Raw genomic sequence first — 14695 nt, 5'->3', positions numbered from 1 at the left:
TGCTCCCTCCTGCTCCTCCACCTTCTCCACTTGCCCTCAGGAACAGACTGCGCGCCCTTCTGAGACTTCTCCCGAGACTCAATTTGTCTAACGCTAAACGGGTGAGACTAACACTAATCTAACTGAGGCTCGTATTCTCAAACTCTTCTGCGCTTCACCTCCACTATTTCAAAAGGCTTCATTTAAGTTTATACCAGTTTTTAAGGTTCTAGAGGCAGAGTGACAAGGTTTCTACATTATCAATTGGAGAAACACTCTTGAAAACCCCGTTAATCATCTCTGTGGCCTTGGAAAACAGTTATAGTCAGAGAGAATAGCGTTTTTTTAAAGTGTTTTTACGGTTCTAGAGTCAGAGTGACTAGATTTCTGCATTATTAACTGGAGAACCACTCTTGAAAACCCCGCTAGTCATCTCTGTGGCCTTGGAAATCAGTCATAGTCAGAGAGAATAGCGTTTCTGAATACGAACCTAAATGATTAATCTGGATCTCTGTCTTTCCTTTGTTTCTCATCTTACTTGGAACTGTGAATCTGTTTTTGTCTCTCTCTCTCTCTCTCTCTCTCTCTCTCTCTCTCTCTCTCTCTCATATCCTGTCTTTTCTTCTTTTTTTCTCGTTTCCTTCACCTTCGTCGTTTATTTCCGTAATCATGAATTCTAGTCTCTCTTGGTAATCGTTTCCCGTTTTCTGTTCCCTTAAAGGAGGAGGTGATGCGGAGAATGCTGGACCAGACATACAAGGATTTACAAGCACACCTCCAGTCTCAGACCACGTGGGGGAGGGTAAGAGAGAGAGAGAGAGAGAGAGAGAGAGAGAGAGAGAGAGAGAGAGAGAGAAGGACGGGCGGGGGTGACAAACATAGCTAGCTTAAAAACTTAACTAAAGTAACCCTCACACACACACACACACACACACACACACACACACACACACACACACACACACAGAGAGAGAGAGAGAGAGAGAGAGAGAGAGAGAGAGAGAGAGAGAGAGAGAGAGAGAGAGAGAGAGAGACCCACCTATAGTCCCCCCCACACACACCCACACTGACAAACCAAGCCACCTCAAAGCCACCTAAACTAAACTAACACTAATGCTGACTCTTTTCCTTCTTTCAGGCCCCGAGCAGACCGTCTTTCCCAGGCCACGGTACGAGAGCAAAGCCGAGAGTGGTGGCGTACGCGAGGCCGGGGCGACACTAACAGCCGATAACTCTGAACCACTTCCTCGCCGAACCTTCCCTGTTTTCAAAGGCTTTATTTACACTTATGCGAGTCTGTTTAAGGTGTTTTTATGGTTCTAGAGGCAGAGTGATAAGATTTCTGCATTATTAACTGGAGAAACACTCTTGAAAACCCCGCTAGTCATTTCTGTGGCCTTGGAAAATACTCGTGGTAAGAAAGCGAAACGTTTCAGAATACCGACCTTAGTCCATACTCTGAAACGCTTCCTCACAGCACCTTCACTATTTTCTAAGGGCTAAGGTTGAAATGACACGGGTTCTTAAGAGTGTTTCTATAATTCTAGTGACATGTTAACAAGTTTTCTGCATTACCAACAGGACAAATACTCTTTTAAAGGCTCAATTTGAAGTGACACGGTTTTTAAGAGTGTTTCTATAATTCTAAAGACATGTTAACAAGTTTTCTGCATTACCAACAGGACAAATACTCTTTAGAACTCGGCTAATCGTCTCTGTAGGCTTTGAAAATGGTCGCGGTGAGAGAGGGAAGGGAATATGGCGTTCAGGATGGAGACTGAAGGAAGGAACGCAGGAGGGAAAGGAATGAGAGAGGAAGGGAGTGTAGGAAGAGAAAGGGGACAGGGAAGAGCGTTGAGGAATGTATAGAAACGTTACCCCTACAATACACGAGTCACGTTTTCTTTCAATGTGTGTGTGTGTGTGTGTGTGTGTGTGTGTGTGTGTGTGTGTGTGTGTGTGTGTGTGTGTCTCTCTCTCTCTGTAGAACGATTGAATGAAAAGTTTTGATTCTCTCTATATTCAACCATACCAGAGAGAGAGAGAGAGAGAGAGAGACGTAGTGTCAGTAGTATACTAGTAATTAAGGCTGAAATTCCCTTGAGCAATGCAATAACTAGCAAGGCATCCAGATATGAACCCTAATAGCTTGCTTCCCTATTATTGTTATTATTATTATTATTATTATTATTATTATTATTATTATTATCATTGTTACTCATTTTTTTTCTCTTATTTCTTTCCATTCTGTCTAAATTAGTCATTCTCTCTCTCTCTCTCTCTCTCTCTCTCTCTCTCTCTCTCTCTCTCTCTCTCTCTCTCTCTCTCTCTCATCACATTCATTTGCATTTCCTCTTCTCACCAGCTTCTCTTCACCTCGCCCTCTCACTCCTCTTCTCTCTATCACTTTTTCTTCCCTCTAGTCACGCAAAGTCTGTTAAAACTGGCAGCGCTGTGTCTTCTAGTCTAAGTTAACAGTATACCAGCGGCCAGTCACGGGTAGGCTGCTGTGTGACTAATCGTAGGCATAGAAAAGTAAGGTATTTGCTAACTCTTTGGCCTTTTGTCCACTTCACCAACGCACGAGACAGTTAGTATGCACCAGCGGTATTCTGAAACGTTTGCTGTCTCCCCATCACTGTTTTCCAAAGGGTCCAGTTGAAGATACTTGTGTTTTTAATCCCTTCAGTACTGGGACACATTTTTACCATGAGTTTTGGGTGTGATTAGACCATTTTATTGACATTAAGAAGGGTCTATGGAGGTCAGAGGATTAATGGCCACAGTCTTCACTATTTTAACCCCTTCAGTACTGGGACGCAGTTTTACTATGAGTTTTTGGGTATAATTAGGCGATTTTACTTACATTAGGAAGGGTCTATGGAGGTCAGAGGATTAATGGCTACAGTCTTCACTATTTTAACCCTCACATAAGTTTCTAAAGCTGTATAAAACCTCTAAATATTAAGCAGAATAAATATGCAAGCACGTCATGGTACTGAAGGGGTTAAGATATTTCTATGGTTCTGGTGATGGGTTCGCAACATTTCTAGTTTGTTAAAAGGAGAAGCTGTGAAATCCTGGCTAATTTTCTCTGTGGCCTTGGAAAATTGTCTTGGTGAGAGAATAGAGCGTTTTTTAATACTGGCACAAGTGATTAGTGAAGTGTTTTTATGCATCTACAATTAAAGTTAGTAGTTATAGTCAGTTCACCTGTATTTTAATGATATTCACCTTTAGTGCTATAAAAGACATTTGTAGATAAGACTAACCTCTGTGTTGGAATATTTGTGCTTCTATTTATTTCCCCTTTGTTTTTATTTACTTAAATGGAAATAATATGAGGAAATTGAAAGGATATACCAGAAAAAATATACTGTTCACACTCACTTCACTCTCTGTCATGTCACGTCACGTCCATCCTGAAGTGTATGAAGTCCTTAAATTCATGGAACGAGCACAGCCATGTCCAGTCCCTTCACTGTCTGCTTGTCAACTAAACCTGAGCCAGTCACATGTCCCTGCCTCGTTGCCTCGTATATGAAGACCAGGGAGGACAAAACTAGCATGAAAATAAGAGTAAATATTAGTAAACCATTATTGGTATCGCTCAAATGGTGAATACTTGAACTTGAGTTAGTGCTATGATAAAATTTAGTGTTTCTTCTTGTATGAAAAGCAGGGAAGACAAACTGGTATGAAATTGACAGTGTGAATATTAGTAAACCATTATTGGTATCGCTAAAATGGTGAATACTTGAGTTTGAGTTAGTGCTATAGTTGTTGTAGCACAGGGTTCTCAACCTTTTATCGTTAAGAACCCCTGAGTTATAAGACCATCTACCAGTACCCCAGTATTGTCACATGGAACATGGAACTCAATATGCAATGGCACTGCAAAGGATTTTATTAGATCAGCCATCTAAGTACCCCTGGAAATCTTCTTATGAACCCCCTGTGGTTTCGCGCTGTCAGGATGGCCACTGTCCATGAGCTAACATCATTAGGTCTCTATGACGCTGAAGACGTCTATGCAGAACGGTTTGGTTGGCAATAGACAATCTCATTATCAGACTTTGATTTCTAAGTTATGAAAATAATCTCATTTACGGGGCTTCATAGGTTCATGGTGTCTTGTAGTCTACTTACTAACCTAGAAGGAAAGAAAATATCATACTAACTTCGAGCTATCAATTGAGGAAGAAGTAATCTTTGTCCCAGGAATAGAGCAAGATGGTATATAAAAAAACACAATGCATAGTTATAACCTAACTCTACTATTATAGCGTTTTTTGTCGTAGATACATGTTTAGAAATACTTTACCTATCTTGATATCTCCTTACGTGACAAAAGAATATCCAAAAATATACGATATGCAGTTGACCATCTTTTCTGTGAAATATTACGATATCTGTTGAATCTGGCAACTTCAACGGGAGTTTGGGTCCTCTCCTAGTGTTTCCTTATGATTGGAACATTGATATTTATACGTCATTGTGATCAGGGAAATAAAGAAAACTAAGTTTGCTTTTTTCTAAGAGCATGAAATAGAAAAATTTATGTTTACAAGTGGCAGTTTATGTATAAGACACGCAAACCTGTGTGCACTCATCCACTCTATCCAGAAGCTTAACTAATTTTCAAAAGTTCCCCAATAGCTACACAACTACCATTGGTCTACTGTTTCTATCCAGTTACCTACAAACACGTACACATTCACGGCAGCAACATGCAAAGTACACTAAATACTCCGGAGCAAAGCTGCCTCACCTTGTTTCATTAATCAGCTAACTCTTGCACACTTTCACACCAAAGCTATTTTTCATTTACCATCGACGATTTTATATTCGAATCAAAATTAAAACGACGATTGAGAACTTTCGGCCTAAAGATGTTTGAGGGCCGTGACGGCCTTGGGCGCCGCACGGGGGAAGGAGGTGGCCGTCGGGTCCGGCCTGGGGCCCAAGGCAGGAACTGGCTGCAGGTCCTGCTTTTCCTTGGTGGCCTCAAGCTTCACTACTAGTCGTCCACTTGCAGCGCATCACACTAGGCAAGGGTCGCCATAAGCAAGAGATCAATGTCTACCACTCACCGGATGGTGCCGTGAGGGGCCCTAAAGGGGTGATAAGGGCTCCTTGCATAGAATATGATGGTGAGTGGTGTGTACGGGACCTCTGCTTATAATGACACCGGGCTGAACAACTCGCCATGAACGAGGGCACGCTATGTGCCATGAGCCAGGCACTGACAGTACCAGGGGTCCTTTACGTTAGGTTAGGTTAGGTTAGGTTAGGTTAGGTTAGATTAGGTTAGGTTAGGTTAGGTTAGGTAAAAAGGACTCACTTCATGACAGCGTTTGGGGAGTGGTGTGTGGCGGGTCATTGCTCATGGCGACCTGTGTGAGGCATTGCAAGGTTGCATCGTCACTGCTCTCATAACCACGGGACTGGGGTTGACCCTTTCTGGGTAAAAAGTTTCGTCCCAGTACCTGTGTAGGTAATAATACTTTGGATCGTTTCGCCATCGCCATCGCCGCACCGTTAGCCTCGATAAACGGATCGTTATCCTCAACAAACACATCTGTACCGTGGACACTGGAATCGCAACCTGTCGTGGAATCCCATTGTTAGCGTGGACTCATTTTCCTTCGCGGCTTCAAGCTCACTGATTGTTGTCAACTTGCAGCGCCTCATACTAGGCAAGGCGTCGCCTTAAGCAGGGTGCCGTGTCTACCGTCCATCAGATGATGCCGTGAGGGGCCTTTAAGGGGTGATAAGGGCTCCTTGCATAGAGTCTGGTGGTGAGTGGTGTGTACAGGACCTCTGCTTATAATGACATCGGGCTGAACAACTCGCCATGAACGAGGGCACGCTGTGCGCCATGAGCCAGGCACTGACCGTACCAGTGGTCCTTTACGGGGTGAAAAGGACTCACTGACAGTGTTTGGGGAGTGGAGTGTGGCGGGTTATGCTCATGGCTACCCGTGTGAGGCGCAGTAAGGTGGCAGCGTCACTCTCCTCGCACTCACGGGTCTGGGGTGAACTCTTACGGGGTGAAAGGGTTCGCCCCAGTACCTGTGTAGGCAAGTGAACTTCAATTGCGTCGCAGTGAGGTGGCAGCGCCACTCTCCTCGCACCTAAGGGTGTGGGGTGGATCCTTACGGGGTGAAAGGGTTCATCCCAGTACCTGTGTAGGCAAGTGGACTTCAATTGCAGCGCAGGAAGGTGGCAGCGTCACTTTACTCGCACTCAAGGGTGTTGGGTGGATCCTTACGGGGTGAAAGGGTTCGTCCCAGTACCTGTGTAGGCAAGTGGACTTCAATATTGTGTCTTGAAATCGCATCGTGAGGACTGGAACCGCATCGACATCGTGGAAACCCGCATCGTTCCCGTGGAAACTGGAATTGCATCTTGATCGTGGAAACTCGCATTATTATCTTGGAAACTGGAAGGGCATCTTTATCATGGAAAGGCATCGTCATTTTGGAAACTTGCATCGCTATCGAGGAAACTGGAATGCCATTGTTATCTTGGAAACTCGGAGCGCTATCGAGGAATCTGGAATCAAATCTTATCGTACACACTGTTATCGTGGAAGCTCTCGTGATCGTCGTTCGTTTCGTTATCTCTGAATTACTTAATTAGTCTTGGTATTATTATTATTAGCTTCCATAATAATAGAGATGTTGGTCATTTTTATCTTATCTTTTTTACTGTATTTTTTTTCAGGGTACAGTTTAGTGTTCTTCAACCTTTTCTAAATTCGTGCACCTTTTCGAGAAGCAAGGAGGACTATAAAAGAAATGCATCAATATTCGTAATTTTCCCTACTTTAAGACTGAAAATCGATAGATAACATTATTGAATATCTACCTGAAGCTACAGTTTTTTAGTCCTAAACAGTCGCTATATAGAGCGAAATGTACTAAAACAAAATGCCACATCTCAAACACATTAGGCCCGTGTTCCGTCGGAGTGTAATATATTACTATTGTGAATAAATCGCAATACTTTGATTAATATCAATAGGAGAGGACCCAAACTGTCACAATTTCAGTGTTCGCAGGAGAGAGTCAGTATCGTCTCGCGGTACAGAGTAATCGTCTCTAAACACTGTATTACGATGTATCTATTGATTTGCCAGGGTTTTACTCCTACCAGTATTTTTCTGTTCTTATTCTACCATGGTATTTCTTTATAGTTACTTGAGTTTATACGACTGACATCATAATATAGAGCAAAACATAATTGTCTGGTGTACCAAGATCTTTCATTTCTAGAGACTTGAAGACAGCACGGAACCTTAACACACATTTCACCTCGCTTCTGCACAGGTTAATTCTTCTTCTTCTCAACCTTTTAATGTGATGTACCCTCGAAGTCTTTCAGTATTGATCACGTACCCTTACCCACAATGCAGCGTCAGGAAGGGTAACAATAAATGCATGGTTTATTGACTTAGTTTATTAAGTTTAAATTGTGTTATATATGTGGAGCAGACACAATTTTTAATTAATATTAGTATGTTTCTATGAGGTAGTGTCGATAGGAACTGGTACCTCACAGGGAGACACTATATGTGACTAACATGCAATGCATTTACCAAAAAGGAACTATATCAGACAATTTTCGATCATTATGGCAGTGAACTAGTGTTGCTTGCAGCTAGTTGCAACTTGTAACTAGTAACAGTGATAAATAAGTCACTGTGTGTGTGAATAACATATAAGATAAGAAATCGGAGCAAATATTATAGGTTTGCAAGGTTGTGTGGCAACTGTAATCCAAGAGAGCTTCCTCTCAAGTGATATAACTCCAAGAGTTTCCTTGTTAACGTTGTTAACGTGTCCTGGTTCTAGTGAAGGACACATTGTATACTACAAACGAATTTGCTGCTATTTAAAACTGAAGCATTTTGAGAAACCCGCCACGTACCCGAAAAATTCCTCTCACGTACCCCTGGGGGTACGCGTACCCCAGGTTGAGAACCCCTGTAGTAGCAGTAGAAATAGTAGTAGTAGTTGTTGTTGTTGATGTAGTTGTAGTAGTAGTTGTAGTAGTACTAGTTGTTGTTGTAGTAGTAGTAGTAGTAGTAGTAGTAGTAGTAGTAGTAGTAGTAGTAGTAGCAGTAGTAATAATAGTAGTAGTAGTGGTAAAACGCAATCTCTCTCTCTCTCTCTCTCTCTCTCTCTCTCTCTCTCTCTCTCTCTCTCTCTCTCTCTCTCTCTCTCTCTCTCTGTCTGTCTCGTAACATCGATAAAAAAAAAGATAGAAAAAAAGAAGATTACATGAAATTTTGATTGTTGTCTTCACCTCATCACGAAATACTGACCCCTCCCCCCTCTCTCTCTCTCTCTCTCTCTCTCTCTCTCTCTCTCTGGCAACCCTGCAGAGATGAGTGTACTGGCAACGCTGTGGATCAAAGGTAAGTTGGTCAGGTGAGTCTGCGCGTCACTCACGGACAGGTAATCACGACAGGTGGCGCAGACAGGCAGACAGGTGACACAGATTGGGGAAAGCTCAGGAGACACGGAAAATGTTAGATAAACGAAGGTAAAAAGAATAAGTGTGATAAAGAAGGATGAGGGATAGATAATGTGCAGATGGTAAAGAAATAATGATAAACGTGGTGGATAAAGGAAGGAGGATAGTGGATAAGTGTGATAAAGAGGGAAAAGTGATGGAATGTGAAAGGGTGAGAGATAAATAATATGAGGATGGTAAAGAATTAATGATAAACGTGGTGGATAAAGAAAGGAGATAGAAAATGTAAGAAGGTGTGAAAATTGAGTGTTATAATGAAAGTGATGAAGTTAGAGAAAAAATATGAAAGACCTGAAGGCAAAAAGTAGACGAAAGAAACTGGAAAGACAAAAAGAATAAAGAATTTTGAAAAGTTATTGCAAAAAAAGTGAAGAGAAAAGAAAAAAAGAACATTTATATAAGCAAAAAATAATAATAATAATGATAATAATAATAAAACTTAAGACTTCCCACTTTTCTTTAATACAGTTCACAGTTTCCAGTCTTTCCGTACCGAGAATGAAAAGAGAAAGAGCAAATAAAAATCAGCTTCTCTTTACGAACAAACAATACAAACACAGTGTAATCGGAAGGAAACTTAAGACTCGCTACTACTTTGTAACAGTTCCCTCGCTACGAAGAATTCTGAGAGGAAAAAAAGACAAAAAAAAATGAAGGATTGTGAAAAGTTAGTGTAAAGAATGTGTAAAGAAAAGAAAAAAAGAACATTCATATCAGCAAAAATGAATAAAATAAAACTTCTTTCTCTCGTTATGAAAAATTTTGAGAGGAAAAAGACAAAAAAAATGAAGGATTGTGAAAAGTTAGTGTAAAGAAAGTGAAAAGAAAAGAAAAAAAGAACATTCACATCAGCAAAAAATAAATAAATAAAATAAAACTTCTTTCTCTCGTTATGAAAAATTCTGAGAGGAAAAAAAGCCAAAAAAAATTAAGGATTGTGAAAAATTAGTGTAAAGAAAGTGAAAAGAAAAAAAAACATTCATATCAGCAAAAAAAAAATAAATAAATAAAACTTCTTTCTCTCGTTATGAAAAATTCTGAGAGGTAAAAAGACAAAAAAATGAAGGATTGTGAAAAGTTAATGTAAAGAAAGTGAAAAGAAAAGAAAAAGAACATTCATATCAGCAAAAAAAAAATAATAAATAAAATAAAACTTCTTTCTCTCGTTATGAAAAATTCTGAGAGGAAAAAAGACAAAAAAATTAAGGATTGTGAAAAATTAGTGTAAAGAAAGTGAAAAGAAAAGAAAAAAAGAACATTCACATCAGCAAAAAAAAATAAAAATAAAATAAAACTTCTTTCTCTCGTTATGAAAAATTCTGAGAGGAAAAAAGACAAAAAAATGAAGGATTGTGAAAAGTTAGTGTAAAGAAAGTGAAAAGAAAAGAAAAAAAGAACATTCACATCAGCAAAAAAAAAAATAAAATAAAATAAAACTTCTTTCTCTCGTTATGAAAAATTCTGAGAGGAAAAAGACAAAAAATGAAGGATTGTGAAAAGTTAGTGTAAAGAAAGTGAAAAGAAAAGAAAAAAAGAACATTCACATCAGCAAAAAAAAATAAAAATAAAATAAAACTTCTTTCTCTCGTTATGAAAAATTTTGAGAGGAAAAAAGACAAAAAAATGAAGGATTGTGAAAAGTTAATGTAAAGAAAGTGAAAAGAAAAGAAAAAAAGAACATTCACATCAGCAAAAAAAAATAAAATAAAATAAAACTTCTTTCTCTCGTTATGAAAAATTCTGAGAGGAAAAAAAGACAAAAAAAAATGAAGGATTGTGAAAAGTTAGTGTAAAGAAAGTGAAAAGAAAAGAAAAAAAACTCACATCAGCAAAAAATAAATAAAATAAAAAATAAAACTTCTTTCTCTCGTTATGAAAAATTTTGAGAGGAAAAAAAGACAAAAAAAATGAAGGATTGTGAAAAATTAGTGTAAAGAAACATTCACATCAGCAAAAAATAATAGAATAAAAAATAAAACTTCTTTCCCTCACTCTGAAAAATGTGAACTAAATAAGAGAGAAAACCTGACAAAGAAAAAAAGAAAAGAAAATAGATTCAGTCCACCAATTAATGACGTTCTGTTTCTCCCGACGCCTTGTAGCATTGTATCTATGGCATTATTGTATCTATTTACTTATCTATCTATTTATCTATCTATCTCTATTTCCCTCTCAGTGTAAGATATAGCGGAAATGACGTGGCTAGCGGCGTGGTATCTTATTTCCTTATCTATTTATTTATCTATTTTCTTATCTATCTATACGTGACTAGTGGCGTGTATTTCATTTATCTATTTATTTCTCTATTTATTTCTCTATTTATTTCTCATCTATTCACTTATCTGTCTATTTATTCACTTATTTCTTCCCTTTCCCTCTAAGATGTGGCAGCAATGATGTGGCTAAAGATGTGGTATTTTATGTATTTACTTATCTTATCTATTCACTTATTTTTCCATCTCAGTCTAACATGTAGGAGCAATGGCATGGTTGGGAGTGCAGTATCTTATCTATTTCCTTATCTATCTATTTCCCTCTCACTTTAAGATAAACCGGAAAAAAATGTGGCTAGGGATGTGGTATTATATTTATTTAGTTATCTTATCTATTTATCTATTTTTCCTCTCAGTCTAAGATGTAGGAGCAATGATAGGGCTAGCGATGAATCTTATCTATTTACTTACCTATCTATTAATTTCCCTCTAGGATGCAGCAGTAATGATATGGCTGGCGATGTGGTGATGCGGCGATGTGGCGATGTGATGATGTGGTGATGTGGCGATGTTCCCTCCTCGTGTCTCGTCTGGGCTGGAACATGAGGAAAGAATGGGATGGGAACTTGAAATGTGACTAACGACAATATAGAGAGAAAAGGAAAGAGAGGAACTAAGAAGGAGAAAAGGAAGACAAACGTTCATTGATAGAAAAAGAAGAAAAGAGGAAAAAAATAACAAAAGGAAGACAAGGAGGTTCATAGAGGGAAAGGATGAGAAATAAAAGAATAATAAGCAAAATAAGAGGAACATACAGACGTTGATAAAGAGAAAAGAGAGAAAAGAGAAACTAAAACGCAGAATAAAAAGAAGAAAGACGTTCATAGAGATAAAAGAGAAGAAAAGAGAGAAAAAGACAATAAAACGAAGAAAAAAAGATAGAAATTTGAAAAGATTGAAATAGAAAGAAAATTAAGAAAGTGAATGAAGACAAAACGTTTATTGAGAGAAAAGAAGGAATAGAGAAAAAAGACAATAAAAGAAAGAAAAGACATTTAGAGAGAGAAAAGAGAAGAAAGATAGAAATGTAAAAAGAAATAAATAAATAGAAAAGTGAGTGAAAACAAGACGTTCATTGAGAGAAAAGAAGAAAAAAGAGAGAAAAGTAGAATTAAAGGAAGACAAAAGACGTTCAAAGAGAAGAAAGATAAAAAAATGTGAAAAATTTGAAATAGAAAAAGATGATAAGTGAGTGAAGACAAAGACAGAGAGAAAAGAAAAGAAAAAAAAGAGGAAAAACTAACACAGACAAAATAAAAACGAAGAAACGAAGAAAACAAACAAAAAACACCAAAACATCCACAAAACATCCACACAGACACACACACCACCACCACACACCACACACCACACATACACGACACCACACCACCACCACCACACACCACACACCACACATACACGACACCACCACCACCACCACCACCACACACCATACACCACACACACACACCACACATACACGACATCACCACCACCACCACCACCACACACACACACACACGACACCACACCACCACCACCACCACCACACACACACACACACACACACACACACACACCACTACAACTACTACCACCCACCACACACACACACCACACACCACACACACACCACTACAACTACTATCACTCCTCCCCCTCACACACACACCACCACCACCACCACCACCACAACTACTACCACCTACCACACACACACACACACGCACACACATACACCACCACCACCACCACCATGTACGGGGTCCTTGGAACACTAGAGGGTAAACAAACACTCAAATTCCGACACGTGGAGAAGAAACGCGTGTCACGAACCAGAAGATGCTGCAGAAAATGTGGCTCTTGGTGCAGGAATTGGTGCAACAAGACTAACAAGACACTACTGGTTCTTGGCGCGATTCTTGGCCTTCCTGCCTTCTACATGTCCCTCTGGCTGTTGCTCTCGCCTGGCCTGTCCACCCTCGCTGCACACTTCCACCCGGCCTCCTGCACTGTTGCCTCTAGTGTCATTCTCGAGGGAATTAACAATTGTTCCTGGAGTTCATGTCGACAAGGTTGCACGGAGACTGAGCTGTACCTTTGCTGGCAGGTGTTTGTGTTCGTGCAGGTGTTATATGACAATCAGTCCTCTCTTGCACGGTCACGCAGGGATGTTAATGATGCTAGACCTCTGCTTACCACTGCCACACCTGCCCCTCTTAATTCTGTCTCGCCTCGTACATCAGATCTTGTTTCCCATGCCACATCTTTCCCTGTCAATCCTGTTTCCTCTCGCACATCAGATCTTTTTCCCCTGCCACATCTGTCCCTGTCAATCCTGTTTCCTCTCGCACATCAGATCTTGTTTCCCCTGCCACATCTTTCCCTGTCAATCCTGTTTCCTCTCGCACATCAGATCTTTTTTTCCCTGCCACATCTGTCCCTGTCAATCCTGTTTCCTCTCGCACATCAGACTTTGTTTCCCCTGCCACATCTGTCCCTGTCAATCCTGTTTCCTCTCGCACATCAGATCTCGTTTCCCCTGCCACATCTGTCCTTGTCAATCCTGTTTCCTCTCGCATACCAGATCTTGTTTCCCCTGCCACATCTGTCCCTGTCAATCCTGTTTCCTCGCACACATCAGATCTTATTTCCCCTGCCACATCTGTCCCTGTCAATCCTGTTTCCTCTCGCACACCAGATCTTGTTTCCCCTGCCACATCTGTCCCTGTCAATTCAATCTCCTCTCACGCACCTGATCTTGTTTTCCCTGTTAGTGTTACGTCCGCTCGTTCTGTCACACCTGCCAGTGCTGTTAACTCTGTCTCTGTTACACCTGTCCCTTTCACCTCACTTGTAGCTGATTTCCCGTGAGGAACCAATCGAGGGAACAGGTGAAGGAAGGCGAAGGAATAATCTCACCTGTCACTTCTGATTCCTTAATGAGTGACGTATCAGAGGGACAGGTGAGGGAAGGGGGAAATAAGTTCACTCTTTCACCTGTCACCTCTTTCCCACCTAAGGAGATTCAGTCTAGAGAGCAACAGGTGAAGGGGAGTGAGGAGTCTACAGTCTCACCTGATTACTTTACGGGAAGCCAGTCAGAGGAACAGGTAAAGGACATTAACACAGGTGAGGATAGCTTGACCTTACCTGTCACTTTAGTCCTCGCAAGAAGAACCAATTAGATGAACAGATGAAGGGAAATGAGGATAACACACCATCATCATCCTCACCTGCCCTCCCATCTGCCTCCACGTCCACTTCCAAACCCACCACACCTGCTTCCAAACCTTCCACCTTCACTACACACTCTCAGAAACCCCAGACCAACACTGACACACCTCACAAGGAGATGGATCCAAACGAAATGGGGTTCCTCCTGCCAAAGGGACCTGGATCACTCACTCGCTTGCATATCAACGTGGAGGGCTGTGGCTACGACCCTTGTGACATCTGGTGGCAGGAGTTCGGGCGTCTGGGCAGCACATACGCCTGCTACCTGAGCGCTGACGGGAGCCTAGCAGTGCCTGAAGTTGATATAGAGAAGGCAAAGACACAGGTGGTACTTGGAATGCTGCCTCTAGTACTCATGACCGTGGCTGTGGTGATTCTGTACGTGTTCTACTGCCCCAGGAAGAGCAACGCACGCAAGGACAACCCGGGCAAGGCGCAGGAGGTGAAGTGGGAGCAAGCGCGCCATATGATCCTGAAGCAAGTTGAGAAGGAGGATAAGAAGTACATGCAGTTTGATCCCATTCTAGTGAAGGCAGCGCTGCGTACTAACCAGGTGGCGCCGAGTACTCTGGCGGCAAAGGGCGGGAAGAAGAGGTAGATGGATGATGAGGAGGAGGAGGAGGAGGAGGAGGAGGAGGAGGAGATGGTGCTAGTAGTATTGTTATCATTATTCCTTTTAC

At 40.8% G+C, this 14695-nt stretch overlaps 2 protein-coding genes across 2 annotated transcripts in view; both read left to right on the top strand.

Moving 5' to 3' along the window:
* The window catches only part of LOC123510956, a 14572-nt gene extending 11860 nt beyond the window's left edge, over positions 1–2712 (top strand). The window contains exons 5-6 of the mRNA XM_045266490.1: positions 701–781; positions 1118–2712. Of these exons, the coding sequence (XP_045122425.1) occupies positions 701–781; positions 1118–1201 (165 nt within the window). The 3' untranslated portion in view covers positions 1202–2712. The remainder of the gene's footprint in view (positions 1–700; positions 782–1117) is intronic.
* A 9822-nt stretch (positions 2713–12534) lies between these two features.
* On the top strand, positions 12535–14640 carry LOC123510737. Its single transcript, XM_045266080.1, has 3 exons — positions 12535–13634; positions 13726–13744; positions 13921–14640. The coding sequence occupies exons 1-3, from the start codon at positions 12535–12537 to the stop codon at positions 14611–14613; spliced, it is 1812 nt and encodes a 603-aa protein (XP_045122015.1). The 3' UTR covers positions 14614–14640.
* The last annotated feature ends 55 nt before the right edge of the window (positions 14641–14695 follow it).

This window comes from Portunus trituberculatus, chromosome 30, assembly GCF_017591435.1.
Source record: "Portunus trituberculatus isolate SZX2019 chromosome 30, ASM1759143v1, whole genome shotgun sequence".
NCBI lineage: Eukaryota > Metazoa > Arthropoda > Malacostraca > Decapoda > Portunidae > Portunus > Portunus trituberculatus.
Note: the sequence above shows the minus strand (reverse complement) of the source record. Positions and strands in the feature narration are given on the sequence as shown.

Excerpts from the sequence above, each read along its gene's own strand:
- LOC123510737 (XM_045266080.1), top strand. The coding sequence starts at position 12,535 with ATGTACGGGGTCCTTGGAACACTAGAGGGTAAACAAACACTCAAATTC.